Source organism: Cervus canadensis, chromosome 4 (genome assembly GCF_019320065.1).
Source record: "Cervus canadensis isolate Bull #8, Minnesota chromosome 4, ASM1932006v1, whole genome shotgun sequence".
NCBI classification, from domain to species: domain Eukaryota; kingdom Metazoa; phylum Chordata; class Mammalia; order Artiodactyla; family Cervidae; genus Cervus; species Cervus canadensis.
Genome location: NC_057389.1, coordinates 92,354 through 117,661, shown reverse-complemented (window position 1 = coordinate 117,661; position 25,308 = coordinate 92,354). Strand labels below are relative to the sequence as shown.

The following is a 25,308-nucleotide window of genomic DNA, read 5'->3' as shown; positions in this document are numbered from 1 at the left end:
ACCTTAACGACTGGCCTTGGGAAAGACTCCTGCAAAGTGGCCCAAATGTGATGAGACTGGACTACGGAGAACACTGATTATCAACTGTCAAAACTGAAGGTGCGGTTAGCCTGAAATGAGTGGAGCCAACAGCTGGGTGGGTCTGACAGCAAGAGAGGCAACATTTCAGAGCCACCACGGCAAGTGACCATCATTGAGCTCTGCCGGCTCTGCCAATTCCCAGGCCACAGTGCCCTCACAGGGATGACGGCAGAGATCTCATATGTGGGGGTCAAGGCTTCACTGGAGAGGTCTAGTCAAAGTACTCAATAAATCAACCAAGCTAGGCTTCAACAGTACGTGAACCAAGAACTTCCAGATGTTCAAGCTGGATTTAGAAAAGGCAGAGGAACCACAGATCAAATTGCCAACATCTGCTGGATCATAGAAAAAGCAAGAGAATTCCAGAAAAAAAAATCTGCTTTGTTGATTATGCCAAAGTCCTTGACTGTGTGCATCACAACAAACTGTGGAAAATTCTTAAAAAGATGAGAATACCAGACCACCTTACCTGCCTCCTAAGAAACCAGACATGGAACAGCAGACTGGTTCCAAATTGGGAAAGGAGTACATCAAGGCTGTATATTATCACCTTGCTTATTTAACTTATATGCTGGGCCGATTAAGTACAAGCTGGAATCAAGATTGTCGGGGGAAATGTCAATAATCTCAGATATGCAGATGACACTACCCTTACAGCAGAAACTGAAAGTGAAGTCACTCAGTCGTGTCCGACTCTTGGTGACCCCGTGGACTGTAGCCTACCAGGCTCCTCCGTCCATGGGATTCTTCAGGCGAGAATACTGGAGTGGGTTGCCATTTCCTTCTCCAGGGGATCTTCCCGACCCAGGGATGGAACCTGGGTCTCCCGCATTGCAGGCAGACACTTTAACCTCTGAGCCACCAGGCAAGCCCTAAGAACCTCTTGATGAAGGTGAAAGAGAAGAGTGAAAAAGCTGGCTTAAAACTCACCATTCAAAAAACTAAGATCATGGCATCTGGTCCCATCACTTCATGACAAACAGATAGGGAAACAATGGAAACAGTGAAAGACTTTATTTTTTGGGGCTCCAAAATCACCCCAGATGGTAACTGCAGCCACGAAATTAAAAGATGCTTGCTCCTTGGAAGAAAAGCTATGACAAACCTAGACAGCATATTAAAAAGCAGACACATTACTATGCTGAAAAAGGTCCGTCTAGTCAAAGCTATGGTTTTTCCAGTAGTCATGTATGGATGTGAGAGCTGGACTATAAAGAAAGCTGAGCACCAAAGAATTGATGCTTTTGAATTATGGTGTCGGAGAACACTCTTGAAAGCCCCTTGGACTACAAGGAGATCAAACCAGTCAATCCTAAAGGAAGTCAGCCCTGAATATTCATTGGAAGGACTGATACCAAAGGTGAAGCTCCAATACTTTGGCCACCTAATGCAAAGAGCTGACTCATTAGAAAAGACCCTGAAGTTGAGAGATTGAAGGCAGGAGGTGAAAGGGATGACAGAGAACGAGATGGTTGTATGGCATCATCGACTCAACGGACACGAGTTTGAGCAAGCTCCGGAAGATGGTGAAGGACAGGGAAGCCTGGCATGCTGCAGTCCATGGGGTCACAAAGACTCAGACACGACTGAGTGACTGAACAACAAAAATAAAATAATGACAACAGGCCCTGTGAGGAGGGCTAGAGTTACTGCAATATAGTATTTAATGTTCGGTTTTCATCAAAAACTACATGCAATTATGCAAAGAAACAGGAAAGTATAGCTGAAAGAGAGAGAGAAAAAAAAAGCAGGCTGCACAAGCGTCTTGGGAAGGGTCCATGTGTCGGAGTTAATAGACAAAGTCTTCCAAGCAGTCATTGTAAATATGGTCAAAGAACTAAAGGAAACTAGGCAGGTTTCCTTGCCTAGGAAGGTAGTAAAGGCAGGTAGGATGACAGGGTCCCATCCTTCAGAGATTATCAATAAAGGGTTAGGGGTTAGATGGAAACTCTGAAGGTGAGAAGTATAACTGAAATGAAAAATTTACTATGAAGGCTCAATAGCAGATTTTCAACTGGCAGAAGAATCAGGAAAGACAGATTGATAAAAACTATACAATTATACAATAAACAATTATACAATCTGAGAAATGGAAAATCTTCCAAATTTGATGAGAAACATTAATTTCACATCCAATAAGCTCAATGAACTCCAAGCTGTACAGATACAAACTACAAGGAGTGAAGCGAAACTAATTAGATTAATGGTTGATTTCTCATCGGAACCACAGAAGCCAGAAGGCAGCAGGACAGCATGTGCAAAGAGCTGAAAGAACCAGAATCTAGCAAAACTACCTTTCAAAAAATCAAGGGGAAATGAAGACATCCCAAGACTAAAAAAGCAAAAAAGACAATTCATTATTAACAAACTCAGGACTCAAAAAGCTAAGATCATGGCATATGGTCCCATCACTTCATGGTAAATAAACGAGGAAAAAGTGGACTTTATTTTCTTGGGCTCTAAAATCACTGTGGATGGTGACTGCAGCCATGAAATTAAAAAGGAAAGCTATGACAAACCTAGACAGTGTATTAAAAAACAAAGACATCACTTTGCCTACAAAGATCCACATAGTCAAACCTACAATTTTTCCAGTAGTCATGTATGTATGTGAGAGGTGAACCATAAAGGCTGAGTGCCAAAGAATTGATGCTTTCGAACTGTGGTGCTGGAGATGACCCTTGAGAGTTCCTTGGACTGTAACGAGATCAAATCAGTCAATCCTAAAAGAAACCAGCCCTGAACATTCATTGGAAGGACTGATGCTGAAGCTCCAACACTTTGGCCACCTGATGCAAAAAGCCAACTTATCAGAAAAGGCCCTGATGTTTGGAAAGATTGAAGGCAAAAGGAAAAGAGGGCAGCAGAGGATGAGATGGTTGCATGGCATCACTGAATCAATGGACATGAGTTTGAGCAAACTTGGGGAGATTCTGAACAGCAGGGAAGCCTGGTGTACTGCAGTCTGCTGCTGCTGCTAAGTCGCTTCAGTTGTGTCCGACTCTGTGTGACCCCGTAGACGGCAGCCTACCAGGCTCCTCTGTCCCTGGGATTCTCAAGGCAAGAATACTGGAGTGGGTTGCCATTTCTTTCTCCAATGCATGAAAGTGAAAAGTGAAAGTGAAGATGCTCAGTTGTGTCCGACTCATCGCGACCCCATGGACTGTAGCCTACCAGGCTCCTCCATCCATGGGATTTTCCAGGCAAGAGTACTGGAGGGGGTTGCCATTTCCTTCTCCGTACTGCAGTCTATGGGGTCACAAAGAGTGGGAGGTAATTTAGCGACTGAACAACATTTAAACCTGCCTTACAAGAAATACTAAAGGAAGTTCTTCACACTGAAAGCTAGTGACTCCAGACGGTAATCTGGATCCACTTTAAAGGTAACTATATAGTTATAAAAGATAGCATAAAATGTATTTTTCTCTTAAATTCCAAAACAATTATATAGAACTATAGGTATGTATGTATCAAACCACATATATATATTGTCAGCCTACAACATATAGAAATGGCATGTATCTGACAAACAGCAGAGCAGAGGTGAGTAGAAGCAAAGTTCTAGTGGAGAAAGAAATGACACGGTAAGAAAATATATGTCCACACAAAAACTTGTTCAGAATCATTCTTAGTGGAATGAAATGTTTCCACAAAGTGAAAACAACCCAAACATCTATCAATTGATGGATGGATAAACAAATGTAGAACACATATACAATGGAATATTACTCAGCAAAAAAAACAGAAAGGAATCAAGTCCTGACACCTGCTACAGGATGAATGAACCCTGAAAACATTACACGAGTAAAAGAAGTTGGTCACACAAGACCATTTATTGTTATTGTTTTGTTCAGTTGCCAAGTAGTGTCTGATTCTTTGTGGCCCCAAGGACTGCAGCACACCAGGCTTACCTGTCCCTCACCATTTCCCGGAGTTTGCCCAAGATCATGACCATTGAATTGGTGATGCCATCAAACCATCTCATCCTCTGTTGCACCTTTCTCCTGCCCTCAATCTTTCCCAGCATCAGGGTCTTTTCCAGTTAGCTGGCTCTTCACATCAGGTGACCAAAGTATTGGAGCTTCAGCATCAGTCCTTCCAATGAATATTGAGGGTTGATTTCCTTTAAGATTGACTGGTCTGATCTTCTTGCAGTCCAAGGGACTCTCAAGAGTCTTCTGCAGCACCACGGTCACATAAGACCATTTATTACATGGCTCTATTTGCATGGAACGTCCAGAAAAGGCAAGTCTGTAGAGACAGGAAGATTAGTGGTTGCTGGTGGCTGAGGATGGGGATGATACTGGGTTGGAGGAAGTGGAGGTGACCAGTAAAGAGGTGATGCTATATCCCAAAATTGACACTAACGATGGCTAACCATCTCTGAATGAACTGAACGGCAGGTGTGGAGTCCTGGCTCAAAAAATAAGCTTGATAAGAACACAGACTATAACTACTCTCAAAGCAAACAAATAAGTCAACAAAACAAGGAAGAGCTTACTGTGAGCAGCCCACGCAGTCAGTCCCTAGGCACAGCCGCCCTGGCCCTTCCTAAAGACGTGTCAGGCCTCCCAGGGAGGATATCCTTATATGCCCACCTGAGCCATGAAACATCAGCAGTTAAGTTAAAAATCACCCTAAGGTCCCTATAATATTAATGGCAACAGGCCAGCCCAGCTGTCCCTGCTCTTCCAGACTACAAGCTCCCTGTCTGCAGTGCCAGCACAGCGCCCAGCTGACTGCGGGTGCTCAGTGTCCTCTGCGGGGTGGGTGGACAGACGGATGGAGAGGGTGCATCCGGCCCGGGGCTCTCCCTGAGGCAGATGAGCCCCACGGGACCCTGCTCTGGGTGTGCATGTGTCGGAGGCCAGTGCTCCGGTGGGTACTGTGCACTCTCACTGGAAGGCAGGCTCCAGCTGGGCACTCAGTAAAGGCTCAGGTTACAAGACCCAATACCTGATGCCTTTGGAGTGAGACATCTAAGAGGAGGCAGTGCTGTAAAAAGACAAAAGGAAACAGGTGGAGCTTCTTCCCCAGCCAGTCCCTGCTCAAGCAGAAGATTCATTCATTCAATATTTTCAGTACCCATTAAACACCAGGCAATGCTGAGGCCCAAGGCATACAGTGATGCATAAAACAGACCTGGCCCTGCCCCATTCTAGCACCCAGTGAGAAGACAGATGTACACGAATCACACAGTTCATTCTGTGGTTATAAACCATGATAAGGACGATGGTGGAGTGGAAGAGGGGTGTGAGAGATGACCATAGGAAAGGTGAGACCAAGGATGAGCGTATGAGCAGGCTGAGGGGCTGAGGAGGACGGGTCAGGGCATGTGAGGAAGAGCTTAACACCTGGAGGACGTGTTGGAGAGGCCGGGATATGATGAGCAATGGGGATGTGCCTCCAGACAAGGCCGTGAGGGAGGCAAGAAGCCTCACGTGGAGTTTTCACTTTATCCGAGGTTCAGCTTCTGAAAGGTGGTATGTATGGGAGCCTGGGACAGTCTGGCACAGGTGAGGAGCAGGGAGATGCCCAGGTTTCCAACCTGAAGAACTGTGTGAATGGCACCATCTGTTGACAGGGATACAGGGAGGGCCGACTGCAGGTGTCGTTGTCTCATTTGCTCTACCTGTGGGCGATCCAAGAGGACGTCAGTAGGCAGTGGGGCTGACAGTTTGGCGGTTGAGAAAGAGGCACAGCTGGAGGATAAATCCAACAGGTGTGAGCCCATTCATGGCATTTAAAACCATGGAAGAGCATGCGATCATCTCAGGAGTAAATGCAGAATCAAACTGAGGCAGTCCAGAAAAAAGGCTAGGGCAAGGTTGTTGAGCCGGCCAAGAGGACTGGACAGCAGAGCGAGAGGTGGAGGGGACCCAAACAGGTGGATAGTCCCAGGACCAGGGGTCAGCAGAGCCAACGGTACTGAAAAGTATCAGAGAGTCCAGCGTGCAAACAGCTGTAAGCTGACGGCCTGCGTGTCCTAAAGGGAGGTGGCAGGGGTCTCGTGCAGGCCTGTGCTGAATGAGGGGCCCGGTGTGCCTGGGCTGGACAGCTGAGGTGTGTCTCAGTGCTGACGATAGGCTCTCAGATAGTCCTACTCTTGACTGGCCTATGACTCGAGCTGACATTGCTATCTATTCAAGATCGTCTCAAATAATAGATTCTTTTTCTTAAGTTTAATTTCTTATGTTTCTCTCAATTCATACATGCAGTTCAGATGTCCCGAAGCCTCTGGCACTTTTTATTGTTTAGATATCAGGCAGTGACATTCATACCACACAAGAAACATAAATTCCAAATCCTGACTGGTCCTTGCCCCATTAATTTTCATTCTCATTTTTCAGGGTTTTTCAAATGTACACAGCTTCCAAAAATGGTTTTTAAAATTAAAATCAAAGTATAGAAAACAAAGAAATAAAGTACAGGTTTAAACTGTTAAACATCTAAATCTCACCAGGTTTCCTTTCAAATGCAGAGCTAATTAAGACCAGAGCAGTGTTTACTTCCTCCATGGAAGAGGCTCCATGACCTCCAGCTTCAGACATGCCATGATCACCAGAGAGAACCAGCAGACTGGGCAACAGAGTATCTCTCTCCTGTGAGGCAAAGGGAAACATTTCAATTGTACCCAGACTAGGGAGAACACATGATCTTGTTAAGAAACCTACTTCAGATTTCAGCTTTGCTTTGTAAATAGTAGCTCTTTCTAAATGAGTTTTTTTTCTAACCTATGAACTTACAGTCAGATTAAAAGGTCAAGATCAAGTAATGTCATAAATAGGGACTTCACTGGCAGTCCAGGGGCTTCCCTGGTGGCTCAGCTGGTAAAGAATTTGCCTGCAATGCAGGAAACCTGGGTTCGATCCCTGGGTTGGGAAGATCCCCTGGAGAAGGGAAAGGCTACCCACTCCAGTATTCTGGCCTGGAGAATTCTGTGGACTGAATAGTCCATGGGGTCGCAAAGAGTTGGACATGACTGAGCGACTTTCACTTTCTGGCAGTCCAGTGGTTAGGACTCTGCCCTTCCACTGCAGGGGGCTTGGGTATGATCCGTGGTCAGGTAACTAAGATGCCACGCAGGGCCAAAAAAACCCCAAAACTAACAACAGTAATGTCTTAAGTAAGACAAATGGGATTAAACGGAGGTCACAGAGCATAGGACAGTCTCCTTATCTGTCACACACAGCTGCCCTCTGCCCCTAGGGCTCTGGCCAGTGGCTCCTACTACCCCTGGGATGGACCTGATAGGCTCTGAATTGCCCGTGCTGCTTCTTCGCCTGGAACATACCTTCATACGTGGCTTACTGGCATTCCCACCCCCTTCAAGCCTCTGCTCACCACTCACATGTCCTCAAAGACTGCTCTGATCATGCAGCTTAAAATTTTGGCCTTTCTCTCACATGTACACTCTTCCTGCCCTATGTTCTGCTATAGCAGCGACTACTGTCCAGGATACCTTTGACTCACTGATTATGCTCCCTGTTTTCCCTCCTGGCTAGAGGCTAAGCTCCTCAACTGTCTGTATAGGAACAGTGACAGAGAAGGTGTTCAGGAGAAATTATCTGGATGAACAGGTGGAGATACTAAAAGCCACTCTTTGGCAGGGCCGCTGGGTATAGTGCCCAGCACACGGCATGTGCTACCGTAGGTGAAGGTTGCCTGAGTGCTGGTGGGCACGAAGCTCACGCAAGGTCACCTGAGTTCACTTTTTTTTTTCCCCCCCGAGTTCACTTTAGAAGCTGCATTTCCTCCAGGAAATACTGGCACCTTGACATGCTCACCTCTGACAGCAGTGAGGTGTGGATCTTCATCAGGATGCTGTCCATCTCACTGAGCTTGTGCCCAATCAGGGGGCTGTTGGGCCCAGAAATGTGGCCGATGTGGTCCAGCCCGAGGTAGTGCAGGATTAACACATCCCAATCCTGCCTTTTTAGTACTTTATCCAAATGCCTTGTAACATTATTATCCACCTTTAAAGGGAAAAAAGCACATATCAATAGCTTCCCTAATTTCCCTGGTGTTCACTCTTCAATGAAAAGTGACATGGTTATTTTCAAATCTAGTGGGTTTTTTTTAGGTACTTGGATTTGTGGGAGTTTGCAAAGACCAAAAACAAAACAAACCTCCAAAATAAAAACTGTCTTAAAAAATGTTTGCATTAGATCAATCTTTCATTAATATTTTTATGTCTCTAAGTTATGAAGAGAACATATTATAATTCAAATGCACAAGGGTTGTTCTGACAAAATAATTCTGTAAGATCACTACTGGAGCATAAACTAAAGCTGACCAGAAGACCAAGTTCAACAGGTACCAGGTTGTTACGAGGCAACTAAGGGCTAAGGGCAGTTGAGTAAGACAAAACAGTACCCAGAGTTCAAGGAACCAGCGGAGTGAAGCTGAGGGCATCTGTGTGTCCTATAAGAACACTATTCAGGGAGGAAAGAGACACACACTCAGTGGTTCCCAGTAAAACAGCCCCTGACAGACCCATTAGCCTGGAGAGCCCTAACTCCTCAGATGGCCCTTCTCCCTTCCACTGAAGAATCTACCATGAAGAGAAGTATTTCTGAGTGGTCATACACAGGAAGGGCAGTAATTGTTGTGTCTATACAGGTCTCCTTCAGTGAAGCAGACACTCCAAAAGGCCAAGCAAACGGACCCATCCAACGCCAGCTCAGACTTGCAGTGCCTCTGCTCCCTGGGCCAGCTTTCTCACTGTGGGTCCAATTATGCCCTCTTCCTCTTTGGAGGCTGCACACCCACCACAGGGCCGATGCCTCTTGGGACCAGGCTCACCCAGCACACGTCTGCCCTCATGCTGCCAGCCTCGCAGAACAGCTGTGAGGCAGGATCCCTGGCAGACCACAGAGACCTCGGGCTCTGCCATGCACAGACGCTGTCAAAACTCAGGCTGAGGGGCTCTTCCTGGCGAGCCCTTCCTGACTGCTGGTCCCATCAACAGGTGTCTATCTGGGCTTAAGGGTCAGAGAACTAAGCTCACACCTGTGTCTGGGTTTATGTTTCTGGCTTGGAGCTGATTATGGGAAGGAACAAGTTTTTCAATCTCTCCATACTATTCTTAATGTACTAACAGAAGTCACATAAAACGCAATGTTGCCCCTTGCTAAGAACAGGGTACCAGGCTGTCTCATAGGATATATTTTTCTTAAAAACTGACCTCTGTATAATCTGATACAAGAAAAGAGGTTGTTCCATCGTATTCCACAAAATGCTTTGGGAATAATTTCACCCATGTTTCATCTCCATAAAAGATGATTCTTCTCCCAGCAGCTTTGGCTCGTGTGATCACATTGTCTTCCAGCAATGTGGGAGAATCGAGGTTCCTGACGACATCGATGAAGCCAGGGAGGCTCCCTGTCAGCAACGCCTGCAGGAGGGAGCACTCAGGAGTCAGGCCATGGAATGTGCGCATGGTGTCCAAGTGTTGTGTGGTGATCAGGGGCGGAAATGACTTGATGACTAAAGGAGGCAAGCATAAAGCTAAAGCGACCCCAGTACTGAAGGCTGGGTCAGTATTAGGACAAAGCAGGGCACAGATTCTGGGCAAAACCAGCAAACTAAGTAGTGAAGAACTGACCACATTTCAGTTAATGAGAGAATAAAGGAGGCGGCTGTGGGGTAGCCAGATGATAGCTGTGGTCAAAAAGGCAGCAATGGATGTTAAGAACTGAAGCAAACGTCAAAGGGTGGCAAGAACTTTGTATATCCAAACCCACTGACTGGTCCTCACCTAAGCTTCAGATCTGCCTCATGCAACAAGCAAACTCCTGACCCTAAAATCCAGCAATTCTATTGTCCACCCCTGAGAAAGAATAGCTTCCCACTCACCCAGGGAGGAAATCAGCCTCTAAACAAGAATTCTCAGGAATTCTCAACAGTAAACTGGCCCAGGGATGCTGGTAGGATATGTTCCCCAACCGCCCCCCCCCACCCCACCCTGCCACCACCATAATTATTGAAAAAGTGGGTGGGTGTAACATGTCCTCACAACTTTCTGATATAGAATTAAGTCAATCACTCCTCCACTCCACCCCTGTACTTGAGCAGAGTCTAAATGGGTCATGGGTCTCTGGGATCTGGAGTGAGCTTGCAACTCATAACACTGGCATCCAGGGTCCTGTGTGATAAAAATAAATAGGAATCTGGACAATGTGAATAGTGTAACAATTCTGCCAAGACCGCTCTATCAGCAAATTAACAAAAATGAATTAATCTTGGACTTGGAGAGTGAGGAACTTGGCAAATCCTCTCCCCCAACAGCAACGATAAATCTGGATAAAACTGTCAAAAACAACCACTACAGGACTTTACACAAACTGAAACGTTCTTATTCAAAATGAACTTTCAAATTCCAGTAAGAGCTGTGAGTACTTGTGGTGTTTTATCATGGGCTGAGGTGACAGAATTCCAGTTGAGCTGTTTAAAATCCTAAAAGACAATGTTTTTAAAGTGCTGCACTCAATATGCCTGCAAATTTGGAAAACTCAGCAGTGGCCATAGGACTAGAAAGGGTCAGTTTTCATTCCAATCCCAAAGAAGGGCAATGCCAAACGATGTTTAAACTACTGTACAATTGTGTTCGTTTCACATGCTAGCAAGGTTATACTCAGAATCCTTCAAGCTAGCCTTCAGCAGTACATGAACTGAGAACTTCCAGATGTACAGGCTGGGTTTAGAAAAGGCAGCGGAACCAGAGATCAAATTGCCAACAATCACTGGATCATGGAGAAAAGCAAGGGAATTCCAAAAACAAACAAACCAACAAAAATAAACACAAAAAAACCCCATCTACTTCTCCTTTACTGAGTACACAAAATACTTGGACTCTGTGGATCACAACAAACTGTGGAAAATTCCACAGATGAGAGATGCGAGTACGACCTTACTCGCCTCCTGAGAAACCGGGACTGGTTCCAAACTGGGAAAGGAGTACGCCAAGGCCATATATTGTCACCTGCTTATTTAACTTCCATGTGGAGTACATCATGTGAAATGCCCGACTGGATGAATCACAAGCTGGAATCAAGACTGCCAGGAGAAATATCAATAATCTCAGATATGCAGATGATATCACTCTAATGGCAGAAAGTGAAGAGGAACTAAAGAGCCTCTTGATGAGGGTGAAAGAGAGTGAAAAAGCTGGCTTGAAATTCAACATTAAAAAAACTAAGATCATGACATCCAGTCCCATCACTTTATGGCAAATAGAAGGGGAAAAACTGTACACGGTGGCAGATTTTATTTTCTTGGGCTCCAAAATCAGTGCAGACTGATTTTGCCAACAAATGTCCATATAGTCAGAGATGTGGTTTTTCCATTAGTCCTGTATGGATATGAGAATTGGACCATAAAGAAGACTGAGCGCCAAAGAATTGATGCTTTCGAACTGTGGTGCTGGAGAAGACGTCTGAGAGTCCCTTGGACAGAAAGGAGATCAGACCAGTCAATCCTAAAGGAAATCAACCCTGAATATTTGCTGGAGGGACTGATGCTGAAGCACCAATACTTTGGCCACCTGATGCAAAGAGCCAGCTCATTAGAAAAGACTCTGATGCTGGGAAAGATTGAAGGCAAAAGGAGAAGGGGGCAGCAGAGGATGAGATGGTTAGATAGCATCACTGACTCAACAGACATGAATCTGAGCAAACCCTGGGAGATAGTCTAGGACAGATGAGCCTGGTGTGTTGCAGTCCACAGGGTTGAAAAGAGTCGGGCATGACTTAGTGACTTAAAAAACAAGTTCCCCTCTCACACACTCAGCCATGAGTACCAGGAAGGGTACCCACCCAACTGGGCGCTCCATCGAAAAGTCCCATGCCAGGGACAAACTGAAAGCAGGGAAGGCCAACATCATAGCTCTCTGAGGCTTCAATGCAGTTCGTAGAAAGACAGAACAGAAAACTTAGAAATGAAGTCTGGAGCATGGGACGATTGCGGCAGACCTCTGTGAGCTCCCACATATTCCTGGAATCTGGAAGGCTGCATGCATACAGGGGGTGAGCATACACTCAGGAGAGAACAGAGAGAACTGTTTGGATAACAGAGAGAGCTGTCTGTTCCTTCCAGCTGTTTGAGACTTGCTCAGACAGACAGTAACAGTTAGGGAGATGCATAAACTACCTGAAGATGAGTGTGTGGCCCAAACCATACACAGGTGCTTTTGCAAAGGGCAGAGGCCATATCACAGGTGTGTTTAAGCACAACCTCTGACCAGTCACTGGGTCATCACTCAGCCATGCTCACCTGGCTGCCCCTCAGGAAGACTAGCTTTAAAAAACAAACAAGAGCAAAGACCTCAATGAGTGTACATCTCAGGATCTCATGAGAAACAGACTCTAGAACTAGCTTTAGCAAGCCAACAAAACAGCAGTGACAACCGCCACCACTCCTGGGATGGGGATCAGAACCCAGAGTTGAGATGGGAGTTACACAGATGTATATAGCTGTTAAATCTCATCAAATTATTATACTGTACTATATGAAAATTCTATCTCAATGAGGTTATGTTTTAAAACTTGATCTTTTCACCCCAAAAATCTGCTCTCTAAAGGCAACCAGTTACTTTGGATGAATATCTTTTCATCCTTTTGTTCTGTATGTGTATAATCACAAATATATAAAGTACACATTTTATCAAAATGGTTAACTACATAATTCCACAACTTGCTTTTTTCACTTAATAATATCACAAACCTCTTTCAGCAGAAAGCATACAGGTATTTCAGCTTTTTTTTTTTTTAACAGCTGCAGTACTCCAGAGTTTGGATATACAGTATATTTATCCAAGACTGATTTAATGACCACTGCTTTTAAAAAGCCCAGTGTGGAAGTGCCGTTGGACCTCCGGTGTGAAGGCATAGTGTCGTCTAGGTGAGGCAAAGTGGGGCTTTCCAGAGTGAAACACAGCAAACTGTGAGAATCCACCATGGAAGCGGGTGGCACACATGGGGAATGTGTGCTCTGCTGGGTAGAAGACACAGGATGGGGAAACGGGTTTAGACGAGGGTGGAGAGAGAACAGAGGCAGGACCACGCACCCTGAGGCCTGAGGGAGGAGGCAGAGTGTGAGCCGCTGGGGGCTGTCGGGAGCACAGCAGAATGACCTGTCTGTTCGGACAGGTTCTGGGTGAAAAGAGGTGCTGGCAAGGGTTTTCCAGTCCAAGGTTTCACAGGCTGAGACCACAGGAGACTGGACAAGGGTGGGAGTAGTCCAGGCTGCGTCTAATTCAGTCACACGAACAGTGTAAAGAGATCTGTTCACCTCATTTCTTGTGAAGAGTGCTATAATTAACCTTTCAATGTTTACAGTATGCTAGACAGATTGTTTAGTTGCCTTTGTTCTGATTACTAGTAGAGTTAAGAATCTTTTCATGTGCTTATGGCCATTTCAATTTCTTCCTATGTGGATTTCTTTATATCCTTTGTCCAGTTGCCACCAGACTGTTGCCTCTGATCAGATCCTCCTTACATATTATGGGATTTACATCTTGTTTGCTCTGTTAACTGTAAATAAGTTTCCTCATTTATCGTCAGTGGAGTTTTGTTTACAATGTCTTCCACCACTTACGGTCGAATCTGTCCATTCCTTCCTCTGGGCTTTCATAAGACACTTCCCTCCTCCTCCCACTAGTTTGAGTTCACACTGACATTTTCAAGAAGGGCAGGGACTAGCTGGTATCCCCTTCAACCCAGGACACATGCAGGCAGCAACCAAGTTATAGCTGAGAGCCTAGGAACTTGTGAGCGCCTGTCTGTTAGCTTCTTGGAGGCTTTCCTGGGGCTGCTGTGGTCTTGGGAACAGTAGTTTCTTGTCTTCTGAGAATTAAGGAGGGCTCTGCAGAGACTACTGAAAGAGAATCTGACCTGGTCACATCATTCTGCAATATCACTGTAGAACCCATGTGACCAGCAGAGGCTCTGGAAGCAGACAAACACAGGCTTATGCTCGGCTTCTGACATCAGCTGTGAGATTTTTACCACTTCAAGCCCGCTTCCTCACCTGGGAAATGAAGAGAGTGGCACCGACATCATGGAGCCTCATCCTCGGGCTGTGGTCAGAGGGCAGAAAACAGTGCCTGCACCACCGGCATGCTGCAGCCAGTGGTAACTGCTCAATATTACAACTATAAATTCCCCCAAAAGGAAAGGCATTCATAAACTAGTTACAATGTTTTAGAAGGAAGTTACTGTATAATCTTGGCTTCCCTGATAGCTCAGTTGGTAAAGAATCTGCCTGCAATGCAGGAGATCCTGGTTTGATTCCTGGGTTGGGAAGATCCCCTGGAGAACAGAAAGGCTACGTACTCCAGTATTCTGGCCTAGAGAATTCCATGGAACAGTATGGTCCATGGGGTCACAAAGAGTCAGACACGACTGATCTATTTTTACTTTCACTTACTGTATAATCTTAACACAGAATACAAGTTGAACATGCTACTAGAGACATCAGTCTTGAAATTTTAAAACTGTGTTTCATGACAATTGTATCAGCACCTCCAGATGAACTAAGTCCCTTCCCTAAGTGGAAGCAGGACAGGGGACACACTTTTTAGTGTGTGCCTTACCTGATCCTAACAAATTCCAGAGCTGTAAAATCCTAACTCCAGGATGGAGTTCCCGTATACCAGTTCCTCACTGGTGAAGAATGAGGAGCAAGAACCTACAAGGACCCAACACAAAACACTGGTTTGGTGAAATGAAACAAACTGGAGACAGGAGGACCACAGTGGTCAGTGTGCAGGACTGAACAGAGCCTAGAGCAGGCATGCTCACATGCTTTTTCTTACAAACTGCCCAGATTCCTAATAACACTTTTCCTATCAAAATGACGGAGGAATGAGTTCCTTCCACACTTCTGCTGATAGGACAGACAGAGAATCAATGATCCTGATGGTCATGAGCCTGGATGCCTTTCTTCTAGCTTCCACAGGACTGTTCAGCAGAATGACTCAGCTCACTGAGAAGTTGTTCCCGAGCAACCTGACTACAGGGGGCCTCTGCCACTGCCCATCACTCTCTTCATGGTCTCCTCCTCAATTTCCTCCGTAGCACTAACCACTTACTGAAACTGTTCTGACTATTTATTTGTATACTTACATATTTTCTGTCCCCTCAATTAGAAAGTAAGCTTCATGAGTATAGGATAGTTGTTGTCTTGTTCTTCACTGAATCCCTCTTATCTAGAACAGCATGCGATACATAGCAGATGCTCAATAAATACTGCTGAATGAAGGACAAACCACATCCAAAAGTGGCAGAGAGAGTGGGACACTCAAGAAAAAGAGTCTTTTATTAAGATGCAGCATTAACCCCTTCAACCCCAGACTGTTTTACTCATCCAGGAGTCATTTCTTACTAATGCTGCCCCCAAGCTTTAAATCAAAAAGTGACTCCTTCTCAACAAATAATAAGGTGTCACATGATCATCCACAGATGTAAAGCTCAGCTAGAGACTTCTACACCATACTGGCCTGCAGTATATTCACAAACTTCTAAGTGCCTGTCCTTTTCTGATCCCACATCTTTACTCATCCTTCAGATCCAAGCATGAATGCAATTTCCTCAGACAGGCTTTTCTGAACCACCCCAATCTAAACTGAGCCCCTAGCTGGCACTGAACATCACACCCTGTTCTTTTTGATTATGCATTAATCACATTTTGTAATTGCACATTTACTTATATGTTCATTTCTTTAAAGGCTAGGCCTCTCATTACAGACTGAAAGTTCCATGAAGGCAGAGATAGTATTTTAAGAAAAAAAGTTTTTGAGCCAATAAAGCTTTACTCTTTTCTTTCTCCATAGTTCTTGAGTAAAGTCTCGCCCACTAGGCTGAACACCTGAAGGTGGTTTATACAGTAAAAACAAATATATCTGCTGAGAACAGAGCATGTTGATTTGGTCACTGTATATACTAAAATATTGGATGAGTCATTTAACTTATTTGAGTTTGCTTCCTCATCCATAAAATCAAGAGGTTGAACTAGATAACCCTAGAGGCTCCTCTCAGAATTCTAATTGACTCACTGATAATTAAAAACAGCAGGATAGCAAAGAAGATGGTATTTCCTGGATTAGACTGGCTGAGAAGATCTGGCTCTAAATCCCTTAGGCTTCCCATGAAGCATGAGCTCTGGCTACCTGACAGAGGGCATAAATCATGAGTCTCAGTTCCAGTCTATCTGGAAGGCTTCTTCAGCATTCTACTGCCCCAGCCAGGAAGACAGCACCAAAGTAGTTTCCACTTAGCTAAAACTGGGACTCCAAGTAAAAGACAATAGAACATTCTTCTAAAGCTATGAAAGAGCCCAACCATGATCTATAATATATTAAGTCAAACTGTTTACCTTGATTCGAGGCATAGTAACTGTAGGTGGCTTTGCTTCAGCCACAAAACTGAGAGATGATCCCTTTTCCACAAGATAAGTTGTGTAGGGCATAAATTTCACACCCTTTGACCCAAACACAAAATCATCTCTCAAGGCATCTATCAGCATAATAACAACTTTACTGAAGAGAGGTGGTGGAAGCTCGGTCCAGTTGGAACTGGCTCCTAAAGCGTTTGAAAAAGAAAAAGGAAATTGAATTTTAAACTCTTTTTTAGTATCCAGGAACTTTATAATCTGGTTTCTCCCTACTTCTCCAGCACATACTCTGTCACATCTACACATCCTGACCCAAAGGAAAGGGCCTGTTCTTGGGAAACAACGCTGGGGTCAGAGGGTGGGTAACAAGTAAGCCCAGGGACCCCCGTATTAAGGAGAGAACTATCCTTAGCATTGTGGGGTGTACTGACACTGGGGAGTTCCTTCTTGCGAGTCCTACAATGGGATAGCAGGGAGCTTGATATAAAACAGCGCTGCAGGAAACGGATGAGCGAGCATTTACAAACTGTCTTTCCATAGTTACCAGCTAGTATTGTGTGGATTTGGTCCAAAACGCGAGCTCTTTTACCTAATATTTATTGCTGGGTATATTATATATTATTGAGGGTTCTACGCAGGGAGGTCTTCACTGGAAAAAACGGGCCCCTGGACGAATGCCACAGAAGAAAACACGAGAGGTCGCAGGAATCTTACCTGCTGTGTCTTACTGAGCAAAAAGGATGCCTGGAACAGGGAGTGGCCCAAACATCTGCTCAGGGAAGGGGGTTGGGGTTCACTGGATGAGTACAGCTGGGGAGAATCTTACTTTCTACGGGTACAGAGAGCTTACTTTGCGGTGATCAGGGACGGAGATCTTAGTGGGGCATAGGTGACTATCTTCTCACTGTGGCAGAGGGGAGCAAGAGAGCTCTCTGAGGTCTGTTTTGTAAGGGCACTGATCCCATTCATGAAGGCGCCAACCCCATGCCCTAACTACATGCCATGGGCCCCGCTTCCAAATACCATCCCCTTGAGAGTTAGACTTCAGTATGTGAATTTGGGGCTTCATAAGATCAGTCAAAATAATTTCAAGTGAAAATACTCTTCAGTTCCAATATCTATACAACAACTTCAGACAGCCTATTTCACTCAGTCAAATAATTGTGTGGCAACAAAGAAATGGGCTTTCCTGGTGGCTAGTGGTAAAGGATCCTCTTGCCAATACAGGAGATGCAGGCTTAATCCGTGAGTCAGAAGGATCCCCTGGAGAAGGAAATGGCAACCCACTCTGTATTCTTGCCTGGGAAATCCCATGGACAGAGGAACCTGGTGGGCTGTAGTCCATGGGTCACAAAGAGTTGGACATAACTTAGCGACTAAACAACTAAGAAATGCTGGAATGTGATTCCCTTCTACAACTTTATGTTTTTGTTCAGTTTTCTGATTTTTCTGGGTTTTTAACCAATCACTGAATGGAGAAACTATGCCTAAAATCACCTAGGTATTTGAAAACCAGAGTACTTACTTGTTCATTTTCTGTTCAACCATTGGAAAAAATGCATATTGGACCCTTCTTCAAGCTTGTCACTGTACTAGGTAACATATTTTTCCCCAAAGGCCTCGGGGTGCTCTTCCTAGGAAGTCTCAGCTCCCTCTAACACAAATGGTTCCCTCAGTTTTGCCCAAAGCGTGCTTCTCTGGCATTCTCAACACCAGTAAGCACAAGAATAGAAAGATATAAGGACAGTGGCTGCTCTCTGGTATTGGACTCTCTTATCGCTAATGATACATTGCTTACCCAACTGCCCTTCCAGATCCCAGAACAGAACCCACAATTTAACGAAAGGACCATCCTCAATCTAAAGAAATCTGTGGAGTCTTAGGTACTCACTGTCCCCAGTTATCCCATGAAGCCAAGAAAGTGTCCAACAGAAGTTACATCCTCTCCCTTCCCCAACTTCTAATAGACACTTTCCAAACACCCCAGCTTACACCAGAAACAATACCAACGAACAAATATTGCCCTCCTGGAAGGGAACTGCCATTGTTGAGATAACAAACAGAAAGATTAGCTCGGTCCCTGTTACCTACCATTATCACTTGACACCCTCTCAAATATCTAGGTCTAGAGCTTGCTAAGGCTCTGATTGGCACTCCCTCTTGAGTCTCTAGCTCAACTGCTCACTAGAATTTGGACTTTATCCCAAAGTTCTGTTTGGGTAGCAGATCTGATCTCAGACACCCTGGCACTCGATTGGCAATACAGAATAGATGGACCCATGTGGAATCAGCCACGGGACACCCCTGCATGCCCGACACTCAGGCACCTGGGTAACTGGCTCATTTGTCATGGGCTCTAGAAGTGGTACACAACTCCGAAGCCAAGTTGGCTGAGGATGGGTCACCTGCATCGCCTTTCTTTTCCACTGATTTGGTGCCTACCAGGACTCAGACTCAGTCCCAGGAATTTAGCATTCATTAGTACCAATCTCCACTAACAAATTCTTCTACAGTATAGGCACAGAGAAGTTTTTGTCACCCAAGGACACAAAACCAGAATGATGACTTCTTCAACTTTCTGCGTGTGGTACTAATTCCCCAACAGGGTTGATGCGCTCCCTTGAAACCAGTCCATTCAGCTGGTACCTGTGTCATTTGCCTGATTCTTGCCAGTTCCTTTCTCCAAGACAGAAGCCTGTTCACCAGTACCCCAAGACATCCTCAGGGACCCTTACATTTAGTAACTTTTATTTGGACAGACTCTATGAGTCCGGATACTGCAATTTACCTAGCTGAAAATGTCTTCATCACCTGGAAACTGTGGCCGACTTCACCCACTAATTCTAACTTCTTAGATGATGATGATATGAGTGATGTGGGAGTCACCAGCTTTCAACGTGTCAGATACCACACTAAAACCTTTGCATTTAGTATGTAATTTATTGATCACAAAAGTTCTATGATGTGAACATTGTCATCTTCGGTTTATGAATGAAGCCCAGAAAGTTTAAGCCACTTGCCCAAGTTCTGTGACTAGAAACTAAATTCATACTCACTGTAGCTTACTCCGAAATCCACATTCTGCCGTTTAGAAAATATTGTGATATAGGGTTCCATTTAAAGGGTCAGCCTGTCTAATTTAGATGACCCATCACCCTGATTCCCATGGGACTATCCTGGTTTTAACTGAGATGCGCCTCTTTTCTCCAAGGAAACACCTCAGTCTCGGAAAAGTTAGTACTGTGGGCCCCTAGCCTGTTAGAAACCTTAATCCTGGCTCCTCTTGTCTTTGTGGTGCAGCACGGCCAGGCCTGCAGTAAACTTGAGGTAGCCGTAGACACACGAAGGCCAGAGTTAGAACTAACTTCTCAGCCTATTATTTTGCTTAACTGTTCTATCAAATGTAACAACCAATATTTCAATATTTTTCTAAAATAGTTATATAAGTCTCTGAGGCATCTCTGCCCTGAAGGTGGAAGTTACTATACATATTCATCACATGTATGAGTACAGTTCCTCTTGTGGTTAATGTTCATAACATAGAGTATGTCATCGTAGGAGATTGTTTAGAGATCTTAAGTGCTTCAAAAGAAAACCAATTATTTCAATAGCTGTGACTAAGTTTTTGTCATCCTGCAGGTACTAAAAAAAAAAAACAACTGAGCACAACAAAAGAACACAAACAACATTTCAAGAACATAAAATAAAGTTCTAAATAAAAATAGTTACAGAAGTAGAGCTCTAAATAAAGTTTTTTATAGACTCATTATTGTTTGTAATTGTAATTGTTTGTAATCTGATTTAATGAAAATCACACATTTACCCCCGCTAATTTTTCCAGGTAGCTGACAATGAAAAAAATCAGCTTTACTGAGGTATAATTAACATAGAAAAAAATTCGTTAATTTTAATGTACAATTTGATGAGTCTCACAAATGTACACACTTATGTAAAAATCTCCAAAATCAAGATATAGAAAATTTCTGTCATCCCCCAAAGTTCCTGCATAACCCTTTGTGGTCAATCTTTTTCTTCTATCCTCAGCTGCTGATAATCACTGATCTACTTTATATCACTTTACTTGTCTTTTCTAAAATCTCATACATATATTATGTAGTCTTTTCTGTTTGGCTTTTTTCATTTAGCAAAATGTTTTTTGAGATTCACCTACGTTGTTTCATGTATCAATCACTGTATTTTATGGATACATCACAATTTGCTTATTCATTCACCAATTGATGGACATTTGGATAGTTTCTAGTTTATGGCTAGTAGGAAGAAACTTGACTATTTGTTTATAAATCTTTTTGTTTTAATTTCTTATTAAAATTTTTATTTTTATTTAATTGATTTATTGGCTGCGCTGGTCTTTGTTGCTGCACCCGGGCGTCCTCTAGCTTTGGTGAGCAGGGGCTACTACTCTTCGTTGCAGAGCTCGGGCTCTAGGGCACATGGGCTTCAGCAGTTGCAGCACCTGGGCTCAGCAGTTGTGATGCACAGGCTTAGTTGGTCCACAGCGTGTGGAATCTTCCTGGACCAGGGATCGAACCCGTGTCCCCTGAATTGGCAGGTGGATTCTTAGCCACTGGACCACCAGAGGAAGTCTGCCCTTTAATTTCTTCAGGGTAAATATATAGTGATGGGATTGCTGGGTTGTATGTTAAGTATATGCTTAACTATAAGAAACTATCACATTTTTTTCCCTTAAATGGTGGCATCATTTTAATTCCCACCTCCAATGGATGAGAGTCCCAGTTTCTCCAAATCCTTGCCAAAGTTTGATAATGTCTATCTTTCCAATTGTTTTAAATCCATCGAAGAAAATATTTTGTTCAAGCTCCCAAAACAAATTTGAGAAGTTATGCTGGATTTAAATTGAAAAAAGCCAAGCTAAAACATGGAAATCAAGTTTTCATTTGGTGGATGCTGAAACCAATGTATACGTTGGACCCATCCCGTGTGGCGTTTTTCGAGTTTTTTTAAGGGTCTACCAGGCTAAACCGTTCATTGCCTTACTGCTTTTGTTTTGCTTTCCCACTTTCCTTTCTTGCACTTTGCCTTCAGCTTCTTCTTTTTTTTTTTTTCCTGCCTCTGGTTCATCCACATGGAGTACTATCCATGCTGGTCTAGAAGACTCTTTTTGTTTCTCTTAATATCAGTCTCCATTTTTATGTCATCTTTTTAATCTTTTACTACAAGTTGAGTTTTACTGTGACAATGTTTGGATATCACCACAGTTTTATCTTTTTTAAAAATATTTTTCCTCATATAGAATTGTGGGTTGATAGACTCTACTACTTTAAAAAAGCCACTCCATTGTTTTCTCACTTGTATAGTTTCTGATGAGATGTCTATTATCATTTTTATATCATTTGTCTGTATGTACTATCTTTTTTTCTCATGGGTTACTTGTAAGATTTAGTTTTTTGTCTCTTCTTTTCCACCAAGTTGATTATGCTGGGTCTTGGTGTGTTTTCTTGGATCCATGGGTTTATGATTTTCATCAAGTTTGGAAAAATGCTGGCTATTACTTTTTCAGCAGTTTTGTACCGCTCCATCTTTTCTTCTCTACTTCTGGAACTCCAATTTTACGTATGTTCTTGTTGTTCAGTTACCAAGTTGTGTCCGACTCTTCGCAACCCCATGGGCTGCAGCACACCAGGCTTCCCTGTCCCTCATCATCTCCTGGAGTTTGCCCAAGACCACTGCCTCGGTGATGCCATCCAACCGTCTCATATTCTGTCACCCTCTTCTCCTTCTGCCTTCAATCACATTAGACCACTTAAAATTGTCTCACTTCTCATTTTTTAAGCCTTTTTTCTGTGTTTCATTTTGAATAGTTGCTATTGCTATTCAAGGTCTCTCATCTTTTCATCTGCACTGTCTAATCTTCTGTTAATCCTGTTTAGGATGTTTTTCATTTCAGTTACATTTCTTCAAAAATTTGCATCTTTTTATAGCATCAGTTTCTCTCTTTACCACGTTCACTCTTCATCTACATTCTCAGGCTAATGAGAGATATTTATAATATCTGTTTTAATGTCTTTGTCTGCTAATACCACCACTGTTGTAATTTCTAACATGTTTTTATTGTGTGAGTTTTCTCCTGACTGTGTGGATTATATTTTCCTGCCGCTTTGCATGGCTGATATATATTTTTTCTTCTTAATAAACTTTATTTTTTAGAATACTTTTAGATTTACAGAATAATTGAAAATATAGCAGATAGCTTTCATATACCTCATCCCTAGTTTATATTATCTTATATTTAGTGTGATACATTATTTACAATTAATGAACCATTACAAATACATTACTAGTAGCTAAAATCAATAGTTTATTTGAATTTCCTTAGTTTTTTACTTAATTTCATTTTTCCATTCCATGATCCCATTGAAGGTGCAACATTACATTGAGTTGTCATGTTTCTTTAAGCTCTTCTTGGCTGTGACAATTTCTCAGGCTTTTCTTGTTTTTTGATGATTTTGACAGTTTTGAGGACTGCTGGTTCTGTATGTTGTAGGATGCCACATTAGTGCAATCTGTCTGATGTTTTTCTCACAATAATGGTAGGGTTGTGAGTTACTGCGAGGGAGACCATGGAGTTAAAGTGTCATTTTCATCATATCAGGCATACATTCTGTCGGCATAGTCTATGACTGTTGATGCTGGCTTTAATCACCTGGCTGAGGTAGTGTAGGTTATTTCCCCTCTCATTTCCATACTGTATACTTAGGAAGCAACTTACTATGTGCAGCTCACACTTAAGGAATGGGTAGTTATGCAACTTGTCTCTTCTGGCTGTCAAACATGATCAGTTTTACATTGCTATTTGCTAATTTTGTTGTAATCCTCTAAGCTCTATTGATTTAACTTTGGCATTTACTGAAGTTATTTGAAATAACTTTGCTCCTTTTGACACTTTAAGCTTTGTTGAGCCTTTAAGCTTTGTTAGTATGTTTCAAGAGAAGCGTTTAATCTGGGGCTAACTCTGCCAATTTTCTAAGATATTACCCTTCTGAGTACTCTGTCTGATGTTCTGCGTTATAACATTCTTCCATTCTGACTGGCAGGATTGAGAACTATTCCCAGTCTTGTGTGAGCTCTGCTTTCTGGAGATTCGCTCTCTAGGTTTAATGAGTCTCCCTGCAGTCACGGGGCGATGCTCAGTCCCAGCCTGGAGGGAACCCCTCTGTGGACGTTTTGACCTCTCTGTGCAGCTCCCTCCTCTGTTACTCTGCCCTGAAAGTTCTAGCTCTGAGAACGCAGTGTTTTTCTTCTTGTACCCTTTGCCCCCAAACTTCACTTCTAGCATCATTTAAAGCACAAACTGACTTTCCCCTTACTTTCGGTATAATTTTACATTTAAGAAAATCAAATGGGACTTATTTAATATATGACTATTTTAATAATAATGTAACTATGGTCAAACCTTGGTAACATATACTTTATACTTCTTATTTCTAGGCCTTTGCTTATTCTTATTCGGCAGATTCTTATTTTCTTCTTTCTGGCCTTGTAAATGAGGCTGTTGCTTTAAGACAGGGGCTCATACTTTTTCTATAAAGAGTTAGACAGTATATATTTTAGGTTTTGGGGGTTGTTTGGTCTTGTCAAAACTATTTAACTATGCCACTGTAGTGAGAAAGCAACCATGGACAATATGGCCATTCATGTATTTCAGTGCAGGGAATTGTTTCTATCTTAAAATATTTTAATATATTTTCTTTAGTTTTGTGTGTATCAATAAAATATCACCAAAGTTCATTCCTTCATTTGACATACTCAGAGAGGGCCTACTACATGCTGAGCATTAAGTTGGGCTCCAAGGATACAGAAATAAAAGACATAGTTTCTGCTCCCCAGGAGAGTCTTGAAGACCAAGTTAGAGTCTGCTGCAACCTTCTAGGTGAAAAATTATTAAGATGTAAGCCAGAGGCATGGTAATGGAACATAAAGAATAGATTGCAGAGACAGAATTCTGAGAGCTGAAATATACAGGACAGTAATTAGTGGTAAGGGATAGAGAAAGGTGATGTCAAGGATGAAAACACAGCAGATGCAGATTTTGGAGGGTGCTGATGAGTTCAATTTTGGCCATATTGTGTTGACCTATAGAACAATTAAATGAATATATTCAAATGGATAATTATTCTAACTGGAGCTTAGGAGAGAGGCCAGAGCTGGAACAAATAGTATTGAGTGGGGGTAGCTGAGCTATTGATAAATGAGATTACCTAAGGAAAATGGGAGCATACAGTCAAGGAGAGAGCATGTTATACAGAATAACAACAGATGAAGGTCAATTAAGCCTCAGAAGGGACTGAGGAATTATCTGGCAAGAGAAATAAGAGAAAAAACAGGAAATAAAGTCCCCATGGAATCTAAAGCAAACAGAGTGTCAAGGAGAAGGGAAAGATCACTCATACCAAATGCAAAGATCAATTCAGAAAATAACTGGAAAAGAGATGCTTTTAATAATTGGTGGCTTTGACAGGGGTGATTTCAAAAGAGTGGAATGAGTATAAGTTATTATATATTGTATAGGGTTCAGGAACAATTTGGAATGAGGCAGTAATGAAGTGAATAGATCACTCATTTGAGAAGTTTCAATAAGAAGGGAAGGTGTATATGTGGAAGCAAAGACAAAAGAGGACTTTTAAAAACATACTGACTGGAAGCAGCCTGTGGAAGGGCAGAAATCAATAGCATAAAAAAGGGAATAATTGGTGAATGTTGGGAAGAGTGAGAGCTACAGAAGAGAGATGTACTGACTTTACATAGCTTTCTCCAAAACTGGAGAGGAGATAAAGACCGTAGAAGCAAACAATTTTG

At 43.1% G+C, this 25,308-nt stretch overlaps 1 protein-coding gene across 2 annotated transcripts in view; it reads right to left on the bottom strand.

The window, feature by feature from the left end:
• The window catches only part of LOC122439451 (GPI ethanolamine phosphate transferase 2-like), a 55,701-nt gene that overhangs the window by 9,234 nt on the left and 21,159 nt on the right, over nucleotides 1-25,308 (bottom strand). Inside the window, exons 2-6 of one of the 2 annotated variants that reach the window (XM_043464480.1) lie at nucleotides 16,456-16,661; nucleotides 9,269-9,478; nucleotides 7,869-8,057; nucleotides 6,542-6,683; nucleotides 5,630-5,713 (exon numbers count right to left, since the gene is read on the bottom strand). In XM_043464480.1, coding sequence (XP_043320415.1) covers nucleotides 5,630-5,713; nucleotides 6,542-6,683; nucleotides 7,869-8,057; nucleotides 9,269-9,478; nucleotides 16,456-16,661 — 831 coding nt within the window. The remainder of the gene's footprint in view (nucleotides 1-5,629; nucleotides 5,714-6,541; nucleotides 6,684-7,868; nucleotides 8,058-9,268; nucleotides 9,479-16,455; nucleotides 16,662-25,308) is intronic. The other variant, XM_043464481.1, reaches the window with a different exon arrangement.